Here is a 14,203-nt window from a genome sequence, read left to right on the forward strand (position 1 = left end):
TTAAAATAGAACATTTTTTTTCTATTGGAGACGTTTTTTCGGTTTTTATAACTTAACGAGGAACATAATAATTTTTGGAGTGAAATAAAAAAAAATACTCGTGAAAATTAAGCGAGCAATGTAATACCTAGTACCAGAATTGAATTTGTTTTGATATATAATTCTAATGTTTTCAAATGAAATTTTATTCAAAAAATTATAGCTTAAGAAATAAATATTTGAGAAAACGTTCATCAAAATAATTCAAATTCGCGCCACTATCACTTTGACAGCTGCGATAATCGATATTTTCTAAAAGTTATCGATTCTAAAAATTATTTTTAATTATCTAATGTCAGCTAACTTCACATTTATAATTTTGCGCCTTTATTATTCATAGATATTTCACGCATGCTCACAAATACCAAAGTGTTTACTTGTTGATAAACAAATCATCAATTAAATCAACACTCATTTATATATTAAATAATAAATACATTTTTTATTTTTGTAAAAATTTATTTTTATTATAATTAAGTTCATAAATGACAAAGTAAATATTGCTATACCCAACTATAAAATTTAAGGTAAGTTGGAGTTGATTGCACGTGGATTCCACCAACCATAACCTATAATTTCAAATAAATATTTATCCCCATAACTTTATTACAGCAATACATCAGAAAATCATAAAACATGATCCGAACATCTAGAGAAGTATTAGTGACAAGTGACAATTCCGGTGATGTATGGAGCGCATCAGTTTGGGACCCGTCAACCGGTTCGCTGTTGATGACATACAGGAATCCTTCTGTGATAAAACATCATTGCGTTGATATTCTCGGCGAGAGTTATATGTTAGCAGCAGATGTCGAAAAATCACGTTTGTATTTTTGGGCATTAAACAGCCAGATTCCTATTTCCAGTCTATCATCATCGACACCAGGTAAAGTTTCAGCGCTGGCTTGTGCTCCAAACGGACATTATGTCATCGCAGCGACTAACGAAAATATACACGTTTGGCAAACGTCAACTGGAAAATTACTGAGAACATTTTCGAGTCATTACCAAGCAGTAACTTGTTTGACTTTTAGCTCTGACAGCTCGCGTTTCTGCAGTGGTGGTGAAGACAGTCTGGTGTTCCTATGGGGACTGACGAGTGTGATGGATGATAAAAAACATGCTACTCATATTCATAAATTTACACATCATACGGGTCCAGTCAAGGACCTTTATCTGGGAAATTTTGGACAGCGAGCACGTCTCGTAACAGTGTCCTTAGACAGGACGGCAAGAATTTACGACACCTGTGTTGGAACTCTGCTGCTAACACTAATTTTTGACGCTCCACTCACTTCAGTTTGCATGAATGTAATTGAGTGTAATTTATTTGTCGGATGCGTTGATGGAAATATTCGACAGTTTGAAATGCGCAACCCACCTAGGAATTTAGAGTACCATGTGTCGGAGCAGAAAAATGGCATTGTGTTCAAAGGACACACTGGAAGTGTGACAAAACTATCGGTTTCTGCTAATTGTATTACACTTGTGTCTGCAAGTGCTGATGGAAATGTCAATTTGTGGGATATACCGAGCCAACAAATCACGAGGACATTTACTTTGAAGGGACCAGTCGTTACTGCGATGCTTACTCCAGCGTATCCTAATTTTCATGTTGATAAATTGAAACCTAGAATACTTGTACGTTCATTCCAAAATACGACTGGCAGTCATAAGGGTGATAGCGTTTTAGAAATTTTAACTGAATTTTCTGGGTCTGAACTTCTGAATCCTGAGTGTTACCTAAAAAGTAATAAATCTGTTGATAGGGATGACGACGCTAAGACTAAATTGATGGAATCTATTTCTGAGAACAAACGATTAATCAAAATCAACGCTGATTTGTACAACAATTTGGTTAAAAATTTAATGTCTCCAAAAACTAATGGGTTGTCGAATTAAATAAATAATTATTTAAAATTTTATTGTCTTTCATTTTTTTTTTTTTTTTTTTTTATTTATTTATCATTTCTAAGTGATAGAAATGATATTTAAAATAACCGCTTCCGCTAATGACTTCTCTAGTAGAAGCATCTAGCATAGAAATGTCGCGACAAGCTTATAGAGTCCCAATACAATGTTCCCTGTCTTTTATATTTTATCATCCGTCATATGCTACAGTAGCACAGAAGAATTCCTAAAAAACGGTTTGAGCAAATAGTAAGCACTAGCTGTTATTCGCCCGCTCTGCTGGGCGCTTTATAGAATTTCATTTTTAGATCTAGACTTGAAATTTAATTAGAGTATTGTTTTGACTTGTACAGATTCCCAATTCTATCGAATTGGCATGGACCTTTTATCCATGTGATTATTCTAGTTAATATTAATTGTAACTTTCAATGTGCAATTATTATAACATTCCCGTATCTTTCTTACAAAAATTAATAATAATTGATATGAAAAAAAAAAAATTGTAATGAGCATTGAAAGTTTCAGTTAAAGAAATTGCAGGTTTCATAAGTGAAGAAATCTGTTTAGTGTATTATCATAACCAATAGAATTAAAAAATTTATTTTAAACAAATGACAATCGAATAGAATAAATTTAGTTACAATAAAAATTAATTATTTCTAAGTCAAACAAGTATAGGTTCCGGATAAGTAATTATCACCATATCATATACTAAAACCTTCTCCGAAACACGCTGCATCTTATGGCATAAGTATTATTCCGATCGGTTCAGTAGTTTTCGCAGTATAACCGGACAAAAAAACCGACTCTCCATTTATTAGTATAGATATTTTATAATTTTATATTTAATAATTTAACATCATTGTTCTAATTTTTATCAACATCTTAAAAAGTATTGTTGCTAAATTTAAGTGATGATTGACTTCTAATACCAATTTTATTAAGTATAGTATAATTATTTCCAGTATGTTTAACCCGCAGGCTTTATTACCCTACCGTAGTAAAATAAGGCCTATTCGCAAGGTTTTTGAAAAAATTTAATTTTGTGTTTGTTTATGGTGAAAATTACCATTATTCCATTATATTTTATGGCTAATATATTAATATAAAAATTAATGTTACATTTCAATAATTAAATGCAATATTTTCGATTTTTTTCAAAATCTTTCTTAGCTAGGCCTTATTACCCGCCGTTACCTTATAGAATAAACGCCGATCGGCTACATATATATAAAGTTTTTGCAAGATTAAATAATTAGATGATTAGATAGCATCATTTTTATGCATGAACTTAGAAAAAAAATATAAAGATAAAAAATTATTGCACAGACTAATAGACTAATGGAGTAGTAATAAGTTTTTTACATTAGATGTAAAGGAAAATTTTGTTAGTTTATTTATTTATAAGATTTTATAAATATACATTATGTAAGGTCTTATTTGATAAATCGAACCTGAGATTATCTAATTACGGTTGGGACGAAATGCTCAGGTAAGTTTTCTCAATTTAAATTTAAATTCATTATCTTGTGAGTTATTTTAAATGTATTGTGAAATATTTATTCTCATCAATGTCATCTTATTTTATAATTTTAGATAATTGTGATAAAATTATCTATTAAGAATATAATTAATTAAACAAAAAAATAATATTATTAAAAAAATATTAAAATACAAAAGGTTTTTTTTTTATCATTTGTTAATAATAAATAATCAACTGTTTGAGAATCTTTTAATTGGATTATTACATCAAAATGAAATTATATAAATGTCATATTTCACTTGCGTAGTATGAGATGATTTATTTCATCGAAATAATTAGAAACTCCAAAACTGGTGTACTCCGCAACATTTAAATCATAATTGTGCAAGGGGAGATTCCAATGACTCATTTATTCTAAATAAGTTATTAGTTGGTTTGAGGGTGGATTAATTTTTTGTTTCATGAAATATTTATTTGAGTTTTACAGAATTTTTCAATTTCGAGTTATCTCATAGAAATTTTAAATTAATAACAGGTAAGTGATTTTTAAAAATATATTTTATGATCTATACTTAGAAAGTGAAAGCAAACTTTCATCAGAATTGTTGTAAGTGTAAATTAAAAATATTTTAAATTAAAAATTTAGGTAACAACTAATTTTTTAATTTTTGCATTTTTTATCAGTAGATCAAAATTTACAGAACTGGAAGTTTTATAATTTTAAAGCTTGATTACTTGGAAAAAATATTGTCCTATCTGTTCTTTTGTTAGTTATATTGATTTCGTTTATTTTGAGTATTTATAAATATTTATTGTTTATTTTAAATTTAAAAAAAAAAAAAAAAAAAAAAAACAACGATCTTGATCTAAACAAAGAATCGAAGAATATATTTTTCCACTCATGATCTCGTTCAAAGTGCTGAGAAGTTATAACAAAATTTAAACGTTGTGAATGAATCTCAATTATTTTTATAGTTTCATATGAAAACTTGTTGGTTTTCACATAACTTACTGCAGTAAGTATAAATAAGTAAATTATTAAAAATTGAACCTAGTATACTTACGTACTGGGATTTTAGTATAATTTTTTTAACTCTACATGTAATATTAAAAAAGTAGATAGACAGATAGATAAAAAATTTATTTGGCTCTGGAACCTAAGCTCCCTCAAAGCCATCAATATTTAAATTACATTGGTTTACACAGGTTACAAGAATACTTAACTAATTAAAGGTTTACAATTAGATTTAATTTCAAATGTTATAAAATCCAAATAGATTATTTAATACAAACAAATAACTTAATTTAAAGTCATAATAATTCTACAAGAAAAAATATTTAAATACGATCCAAAATAAAGGCTTCACGTAATAATTACCGTAACTCCTATTCTTTCCCGCTTCACAGCATTATTTATATTTGTAAAAATGCTTGCCGTAAGATGGACGGTGTGGCTTAATGTATATAGAATAAGCGAAAGGAAATTTAGTATAGACCGGATAATTAAGCGATCCAAAATAAAGTAGTGTCATCGAACAAATAATGTCCGCTGCATATAAATTATAGTTAAAAAATAGTGTTGTAATGAGATTTTAGTAGATAGTAGTTTTTTTTTTTTTTTTTTTTTTTATTTATAGGGCTTACTTGTGTTTCACATGTATTTTATATTCAAATAAACAGTCTTTAGGCGTTAAAGATGTATGCAAATTACTTCAATTCAGTTAAATTAAGCTGCGTAACGTGATAATAACGTCCCTTTCACTATATAGCTTTATAGAATTAATGAATGTTATTTTTAAAATCTATCAAGAGTCTTACAGTAGTTTCTGAGTTGCATTGTCATTAATTATTTTTCTTGATAAATAAAAGTCTTGTTAAAATTATAAATTATTATCATAATGATGATAATTTTTTCGTGTGTAAAATGTTTAAATTCCTTCGACAAAAAATATCAATAGAAAATAATCCTTCCTTTAATATTAAAAAGAAATTGATTATGAAATAATAGACACAATTTATCTTTTTTCTCGGAAAAATGATTCTTCTGTCACCAGAAATTTTGTTGTGTCACCGTAGACGTAAGGATTTCATCGATTTTGGTCAGTAAAATTTTATTGAGACTAAAGTTTCGCTTTTTTCAATAACTCATTTGAGTTAATTAAATAATAAATTAATAAATATATATATTTTTATCAACATCAATATTTCCACCACTAAAATTCTCACGACTAACTTTTACCCGGCAGTTTAACTTCGCGATAACTTCATTTTCATTTTCTATTACCTTAAATCAAATAAACAGTTGAAAAAGCAATATTTTTTCAGACAATAAAACATAATTTTAGTGAGTTGTTATTCTAAAAGCAATATTGAAAGTTCTGACTGGAGCTTGTATTTATATTATGGGATATACGTAACTTTGTTTGAGTAATTATGATAGGCGTGCAAATATAACTAAAATAGAGATATTTGATGGTGGATTATAAATTTAGCTTTCATCTTTAGATTAAATATTGCAAAACCACGTGATTGTGTGATGAACTAATTGATTTACTTTCTTTGGCATATTCAATCACTAATTACAATATTTTAATTATTTTTTCAAGAGTCAATTTTTTTATTTTGCTACACTATACATTATTAAATTATTTTTTTGCTATGAAAATAACAAAATATAGTATATTACACATATAGGGCAGTAAAATAAGAAATGTCTCAGATCACATGTAATTGTTGTCCGAGGCGAAGCCGAGGTCAATAAATATGTGATCTGAGGCTTTCTTATTTACTGCCCGTGGTGTGTATACTATTTTTCTCCTCGACGGAGGCGGAAAGCGGCATTTTCGTTTAGCGCAGCGGGAGGAAAATTGACGCTTTCCGCCCGGAGGTGAGAAACAAATTTAACTTTTTTGGACCTTGCCCTACATACCAAGAAGGAACAAATGACAATTTGGAGCATTTCATAACTGAATGCGTCTTATATTATGAAGAAAGGGTTAAATTTGCAAATAATCTAAATATACCGATGTATGAGCTAAAAGTGGTGGAAATATGTAAAATACACAGACCAAGTCAATTAAACAAAATATTATTTTATATTGAGCAACTTTGTAAGCTAAGAGAAATTTATAAAACTAAAAATAATTTAAATTAAGAAATGAATTTATGCTTTTTTTATTTTTTGCTTTTTTATTATAATATTTATATCATAAAACAAACTTCTTTGTTAAATTAGATGTACTTTAATTTTAATTAATGCAATAAAAATCTATCTAAATTAATTTTTGCAAACAAAAATCGAGCGAAAAATGAAAAAATGAGCGAATTTTTATTATCTTCACGATACTACGCTGCGAAGTAAATTTTGTATTACAATAAAACTTACATGCCAAAATTCACATTAAGTAAATTGAACGATACTTATGTATATAATTCATTCCAATGACTCAATTCATAGAATTACAAGATATTAGTGCTTATTTATATAACTAATTAATTTATGAATATGACACGTAGTTCAAAAGTTCTAATCACATAAACCATTCGTGTAATTGGCCTTGATTATTATTAAATCATACATGTTTATGTCTACATAGTAATAAAATATTTTTTATAAAGAACATTTAACTTTCAGAATAAATTTATTGTTTTTTTTTTTTTTTTTTTAATAAATTCAACTTGGAACATTTTTAAAACTTTGATCTTCTACACTTAGAGAAAAATTAAAAAAAAAAAATGGGCATTGTGACAAGAAATTAATTTGTTAAAAATTTTCAACAAATTAATTTCTTATTACAAAATTGCTTATTTTTTTTATTAGAAATTTTTTCTATCAGTCTAAGAAACTTTAAAGATTGGATCAATCAAAAAATTTTCACAATTACTACTTTTTTTGAATTTTTGAAATATTTTTTTTAATTTTTATTTTCATTAAAACCAGTTTCGTTATTGTGTTTAATTTTCCAGTTATTTTTAATAAATTTTTACTATAAAGATGAAAATTTAATTTATTTAATGAAAGTTTAACAATTATTCTTCATTGTTTATTAAAAATAATATTGTTCTTTAATCAATATTTTGATTTGAAATTGAGATATTTTTACTGGTAAGGAATTTACTTTGAATGGTTCTAAAAATAATAAAACACGATAAATTTAAATAAAAAAATTTTCGCCATTGTTTTTTTTTTCAACAAAAAATTCTTCAATTCTACCTTTTTAAAAAATTTTTCTTGAACTTAGAAAAATTTGATAAAATATTAATTTACAAAAAAATAAATACAGTGACGCAGTGTTTAGTATGTAAATGTATAAATAATAAGTACGAAAATTGACGATACTAATTTTATGAAGACTGGATCGAATCTTCATATTCAATTTTTTGTTATTTAATCAAGTGAAGCAGTAAAATATCAAGAGGTATACATCCATAAAAATATATGATTTTCTTAGAGTGAAAAGTAGATAAAATATGCTATATCCTGTGTACAGAAAATAGAACTAAAAACATAAGAGAAAGGGGAAAATTAGAAAAGAGAGATGGCCAAAGGAGGGTGCGCAATCTTCAGCATCCTTCCCAGGTATAAAATCAGTTGGCGGTAAGCTTTTGGTATCCAGTATCACAGTCATCACTACTGATTAAAGTTATACAGTGAATCAAATAAGTTTTTCTAAGCTACTGTCGTATATTTTAAATTTCATTTCTAAATATATTAATAGTTATCCTTGTAAATTTATAAATTTGAAATGAAAATTCACTCTATTTTAATTGTGTTATTCTCAATAGTTTATACATCATCTGTTATCAGTAAGTGTTGTAAAATAATTTTGTTTTATTTGTAAGCAGTACTTTTATTTAAGTGGTAAATGTACAATTTTTATCGGGCTCCATTAAAACAAAATACCAAATTAATTTGTTAAAAAAATTTTGTTTTTCATTTGTGGTGAACAATTTTTTGAGTTTTATGTATTGAAAAAAATATAATTTGTTTTTAAATTATTAAAAATTTTACACTTTTATTTTGATTTTTCGAATAAAATTTTAGAGAAGCAATTTTTTTTGGATTGCAATAAATTATTGGATAATACAAAGGTAGATCGAAAGTAAGAAGTATATAAAAAATTATTTTCAAGTTTCAAAATAAAAGCATAGAAATATTTTTTTATATTTTAGAAAAAGATTTTATAATTGTCGAAAATGTTTTACAGCAGAGGTATTAATTGCTTGCATAATTTATACAAGCATCACAATTGCTAATAGTATAATTAGCTTACATTTAATTGCCTGCTGTGCTATTTCATGACCGATGATTAATTACTTCCTATCTAGATATTTATCCGATTGATTGCTCGGTGTTTTTGAGTATTATAATTAGTAATATGTTGTTTAATTTTAAACCTTAACTATTTAGTGGCCATTTTAATCCAACTGCCGCATGGATGTCATATAAATGAACATATTCATACAAATGAATGAATGAATTTCATATTATAAGTCAAAAAATGAAATTTAATATTTTTTTTTAACATGCTTTTTTTATTTTTAATATTTTTAATCAATGTATATAATAGAATATTTTATTTATTCATTTATTTATCAAAATTTTTAAACTTATAAACATTAATAGCTTTCGATTAAAATAAATCTAATTAAAAATTCTTATATTTTTTAATTTTCTGAGCAAATTTAATACTGAAATACTTGATAAAAAATAATATCTTCGATCTCTTACTTTGTTCTATTTTGGAACATTGCAATTATATTTCTAGTTGTTCTATTCAAAAATTTTAATTAATATAACTCTGACACTTTGCATAAAAACATGGTAATTATATAAAAGAGTTCATTCAACTTTTAACTATACAAAATTGAGAAACAGACATGTTAAATTTTTTTCAAATAATTTTTACAGAAAATAGAATGAAGAAATAAGCAATTTTCTTTCTAAAGTTCTTTAAAAAATAATAATAAATTCGCAAATAATACTATAATGAAGAGTTTTTTTGCACATTATGGTCAAAAAACTCGCTAGACACGGCTAAATTTTATTTCTTCCCACATAAATTACCCGAAAAAAAGAATGGGATAAGAAAAAATCAAATATTTTCATTTTTCAAATTTATGTGGTGAAAATATTTGAATATTTCAATAACTTTGAATAACTGATTTACTTGTGATAAATAATAAAGTTGTGTCGATTTTAACATTCAACTAACGAGTATGTTATAGCTTAGAGTATCAATTACATAAGCTTTAACTCTTATAAAGACAAACAAATACGCGAAAAACTAAATAACTCAAATATCCAATTAATTATTTGATTAATCAAGTATGAGTACGATTCCTGTTAGTTCATTTGAAACAAATTAATAAATTTTATAACTATTAGTTTAGATATCTGTTACATTTAACTTTTGTTTTAAAAAATTTCCTAGAAATATTAACTATAATTACGAAGAGAATCATTAGAAAAAAAAATATCACTTAATTTTTTACCTCAGCTTTATTGATCGAGTAATTTTGTCATTTTGTCATTACGAATTTTCGTAATTTTAAAAAACCCTTAAAAAATAATGCCCTCATGTACGATGATCTTTAATTCATTACTTTTTCAAAATTTTTACAGTGTAGGGACATTATTTAATATTAATGATAATAATGTCCTGGTTAGTGCAATATCACCATAAAAGATGAATTTTAATTATAATTATAACTTTAGTCAGTGGGGTGGGTTTATAAACTAAAACCACAATTTTAGCATGTAACAAAATAACATTGTAGTCGCTTCTTTGTTTTGTTTATTATCATGCTTTGATAAATCAGTATCAAAAAATCGCTTATTTAATTTCTTATGTGTCCATAAATAAATTCTTCTGAACTTTGAATAATATTCAATAAAAATAATTTAAATATTAGCAGCTGAAGAAATCAGAGGTATTTCGCGAACGTATCTTCTACACTCGGCTTTAGCAAGAAAATTCCATGGTAAAAGTAATAACTTTAATAATTTATATTTTTTAATTGAATCACTCGTCATTAGTATAACATCTCTATAGTGATCAAAAATTATTCTTTTAATAATTACTGGAGTTATATATCAGTGCGCTCGGCCTTTAATTATTAATGTCAGACATATAACTCTTAATTAGTCTTTTCTAATTCCGAGTCATTCTCATTTTTATTTGTCTAAAATGTTTTTGTGTGGGCGTAATAAGTAACAAACGGTATTTTAAAATTATACTCACTATTTATGTAAAAGTTCATAGTTATTATTTCAGAATTCAAAATTTTAATTTTATTAAATAACTTTATAATTTAAATATTAAAAATTAATTTTTGAGCTTTTGAATTTAATTAAGTCGTTAATTTATTTTGTAGGTGGCGAAAGAATAAGTAATATGATAACAAAGTTCAATGAACGAAGAGCAGCAGGTATTTTGGCACAACCAAGAGTGGGAAGAACGATGGGAGGAACAAGTCTTATTAGGTCTGATGGTCCTGCAGGTTTGGTTTCATATCCTCGAGTTGGCCGATCAGGTCACTCTTCCTCTTATATCAACTTGAATCAAGTAAATCCTATTAAATTGAACCTTGATCCACGAGAACAATCTCATAACTTCAATTCTGATGTTTCAATGGATCTCGATTATCAAGGTAGGTCATTTTTGAATTTAAAATGTCTGTAAAATATTCTAAAATAAAAAACTAATTGATATCATTCGGCTGCCCAATTTAAAAACACAGTAACTGCAAAATTTTTATACCTGATTTTTTTTAGTACACGGAAAAAAGTAAACTGTAATAAATAACAGTCGATTTATAATAAGTAATGATCAACTGGTAAAAATTACCATTTCAAACAGTAAAATCGTGATTTAACTATTCACTTTATAATATTTACCATTTAAACGTTTCAATTTACTCTTTACATGGAAAAAAATACTATTTCAAACAGTAATATTCGCTATGTAAATGTCTAAAATATTAAAGTATAATAATTAAGAATTCAGACTTTGATATTTATCATTTCGTACCTAAAAAATGATCTTATGATATGTAAAAAGTATAAAATAAAGTTAGTAAATTTCTAATATAAGCAACGTCAATATTTACAAAGTAAAATGGTAAATTTTAAACGCAACGCTAAAAATCAAACTGTAATTATTGACTTGCTTGGGCTGGTAAAATGTATATTTTAAAAGTATAATTTTTACTGTTTCAAATGTTAAATTCTCCTAGAGTGTGACCCCCTTCTCTTTCATCTGAGTTCCCTTTCTCCTCATAATATGGACTATATATTGAAATGGCAATTTTTACTGTTTGAAACTGTAATTTTTTAAGATGAAAGAGTCGTTATTTACTATAGTGACAGCTACTAATCACTTATTTTGGATATTAAATTATAAACTGTGGCTTTTATACTTTCTACATTAAGTTCTGTAATATTTATATTTTTGCCACCCCGATGTCCGCTTTATTGTTTGAAACTATAAAAATTAACCGGAATCCGAGTGATTATTACAGTTTACTTTTTTCCGTGTATTGCTGCATTTCTTATAACTTTTAAACCTTAATTTCAATATTTTTTATTAGAAATATTTATATTCAAGTATTTTCTATTCATAAATCAAGTTTTTAATCAACTTGGCGCGCAAACTTTTTTTTAATAAAAAAAATTTTTAAAAGTCTTAAAATTGTCAGTTAATGTGTTTTGAAATTAGGCACCCGTATTGTTGATCCAAGAAAAATTATTTTGAAGAAAACTTTACGTCTTGATTCAAGAATTTCTTATCATAAAACTCGCTTTCTTAGCAAAGAAAAATTTTACGAATCTGATAAAAAATATATTATATTTGTGAGATATAGTAAAATTATTTATCAAAAAACACTTTCTCTTCAACTAAGAATAATTTCATTTTCCTTAAATATTTCGTTTATAAGAAAAATTTTCTTCATTCAAAATATTAAAAAATACTTAACAAATAAGAACAAAAAAAATATTTTATTTGAACTTATTCTCAAACGGTGGAAAATTATTTTTAAAAGTATAGAAAATAAGAGAAGTGTGAGAATTTTTGGTATTCTTCAAACAAGTCGATAATATTTTGAATCAATGATTACCACTTATCTTAATTTAAAAGAAAGAAATTTTTAAGTAAAATATATTATATCTGATTGTCATTCAAGAGTTTTATGTTCTTGCTTCAAGAGCGAATGTCTTCACCCTGACTAAAAAAAAAGAATTAAAAATAAGCAACAATGTTAATCTTCCATAAGAGAAGAAATTCAAAAGTATTGAAAAGAATTAAAATTTCGTTATTCCCAATACTATTTAATTCGCTTTTTTAATCAATGCAATTAAGAGTTCTGAATATCTCGAAATAAGAGGGAAAATTTTGAAAAGAATACTTTTTTTTCAGTGTAAAAATCATAATTTTATCTAATCTAATTCATAATTTTTTTAATAAACTGAATTGTCACTTTTTAAACTTCAAATTAATAATGAAAAATATTTGTTTTTTGGGTAATTTGTTAGTTTCATTACTTTTTAGAACGTCTCGACAGCGATGAAAAAACATGGAAACCAATCGACATTTTAACAAAAGGTGTTCTATGGGCCGGCATTAAACCAAGACGTGAAACAAGAACAGAACAAAAACATTTGAGATTGTACCGCAGCGAGGGTGACACTGATGAAAACTGGATTGCCTTGCCAGTTCAACTGCAAGGTTTATATAAATTTATTGACACACAAAGTAATGTTTATGAATAAATTATTTCCAGATATCTGATCTTTTGTTATTGCTTTAGATTTTTCAGATTCAGAGCCGCAGCAACAATCTTCTCAAGATGGATCGAAAATCACGAGAGAAATGAATCATGCTTGATCGGATATCCTTAAATCTTAAAGAATACGCATTTTGATTTCCCAATGGAAGATAAATTTATAAAAATAAACTAAATCCAAAGCTTCCATTGATTAATTTCAATTCTTCACAATTCTGCGCAAATAAACCTCAAAGCTGAAAATAATTGGCAACTAATTTAATTACATCAGATCAGAGAAAATATAAATTGACAATGTATTTTAATCAATTTTTATAAGTTAAACTATTATTGTTATTCATAGCAATGTATATTAAATGAAAAATTATGTATTTTAAAGTTTATCTATATGTGTACTGTTCTAACTGAAGCTCGAGTGTTAAATAAATAATACACTTATGAATTATTTTTATTTCTTCCGCAAGTTAATAATATTCTTCAATATGTGGAGAGTAAATAAATGTACAAAAACATTGATAATAGTAATAATAATTTAAATTTAGTCATTTTATTAATTGACAAAGCGTTTATAATTAATATCGATGTTGACGATATAATTATTATCATTATTATTATTATTAATTTATTTATTTATTAATAATAAACGTACTTAGCGGCACGCAGGATTGTTTGAGTACTAATAATAATTATTTATGGGTTAGATGACGTAACAAATATATACACAGGTGGAATTAACATACTAGTGATACAGAACCCTTGTTCTTCATTAGATAAACGATTTTTAAAAGTAATTGATCCGGTATCTAAAATCATTCATATATTTTATGTTTTATATTTCGTCTTTTATTCATTTTATTTATTATTATTATTATTATTTTTAATATATTTTAATAAATTAGTTATGATAACTTACATGATAGTTGAAATAAGAAAGTATTATATACCATGAAATATGTATTTACATTATGAATTTATCATCGTAAC

The 14,203-nt window shown here is 25.8% G+C and overlaps 2 protein-coding genes across 5 annotated transcripts; both read left to right on the plus strand.

Moving 5' to 3' along the window:
- Window positions 1-398: 398 nt before the first annotated feature.
- On the plus strand, window positions 399-1,964 carry LOC123260894 (WD repeat-containing protein 18). Of its 2 annotated transcripts, none has more exons than XM_044722263.1 (2): window positions 399-566; window positions 652-1,964. In XM_044722263.1, the coding sequence occupies exon 2, from the start codon at window positions 676-678 to the stop codon at window positions 1,939-1,941; it is 1,266 nt and encodes a 421-aa protein (XP_044578198.1). In that variant the 5' UTR covers window positions 399-566; window positions 652-675; the 3' UTR covers window positions 1,942-1,964. The 2 variants fall into 2 exon arrangements, with proteins under 2 accessions (XP_044578198.1, XP_044578199.1); XM_044722264.1 differs by having other exon boundaries at window positions 655-1,964.
- Window positions 1,965-8,039: 6,075 nt separating this feature from the next.
- Window positions 8,040-13,625, plus strand: LOC123260912 (CAPA peptides-like). Of its 3 annotated transcripts, none has more exons than XM_044722295.1 (5): window positions 8,040-8,239; window positions 10,349-10,423; window positions 10,811-11,086; window positions 12,985-13,161; window positions 13,244-13,625. In XM_044722295.1, exons 1-5 carry the CDS (start codon window positions 8,179-8,181, stop codon window positions 13,318-13,320), a joined length of 666 nt encoding a protein of 221 aa, XP_044578230.1. In that variant the 5' UTR covers window positions 8,040-8,178; the 3' UTR covers window positions 13,321-13,625. The 3 variants fall into 3 exon arrangements, with proteins under 3 accessions (XP_044578230.1, XP_044578231.1, XP_044578232.1); XM_044722296.1 differs by having other exon boundaries at window positions 10,349-10,417; window positions 13,244-13,623; XM_044722297.1 differs by lacking the exon at window positions 10,349-10,423 and having other exon boundaries at window positions 8,041-8,239; window positions 13,244-13,620.
- The last annotated feature ends 578 nt before the right edge of the window (window positions 13,626-14,203 follow it).

The sequence above is a fragment of the Cotesia glomerata genome, linkage group LG3, assembly GCF_020080835.1.
Source record: "Cotesia glomerata isolate CgM1 linkage group LG3, MPM_Cglom_v2.3, whole genome shotgun sequence".
Classification (NCBI taxonomy): Eukaryota; Metazoa; Arthropoda; class Insecta; order Hymenoptera; family Braconidae; genus Cotesia; species Cotesia glomerata.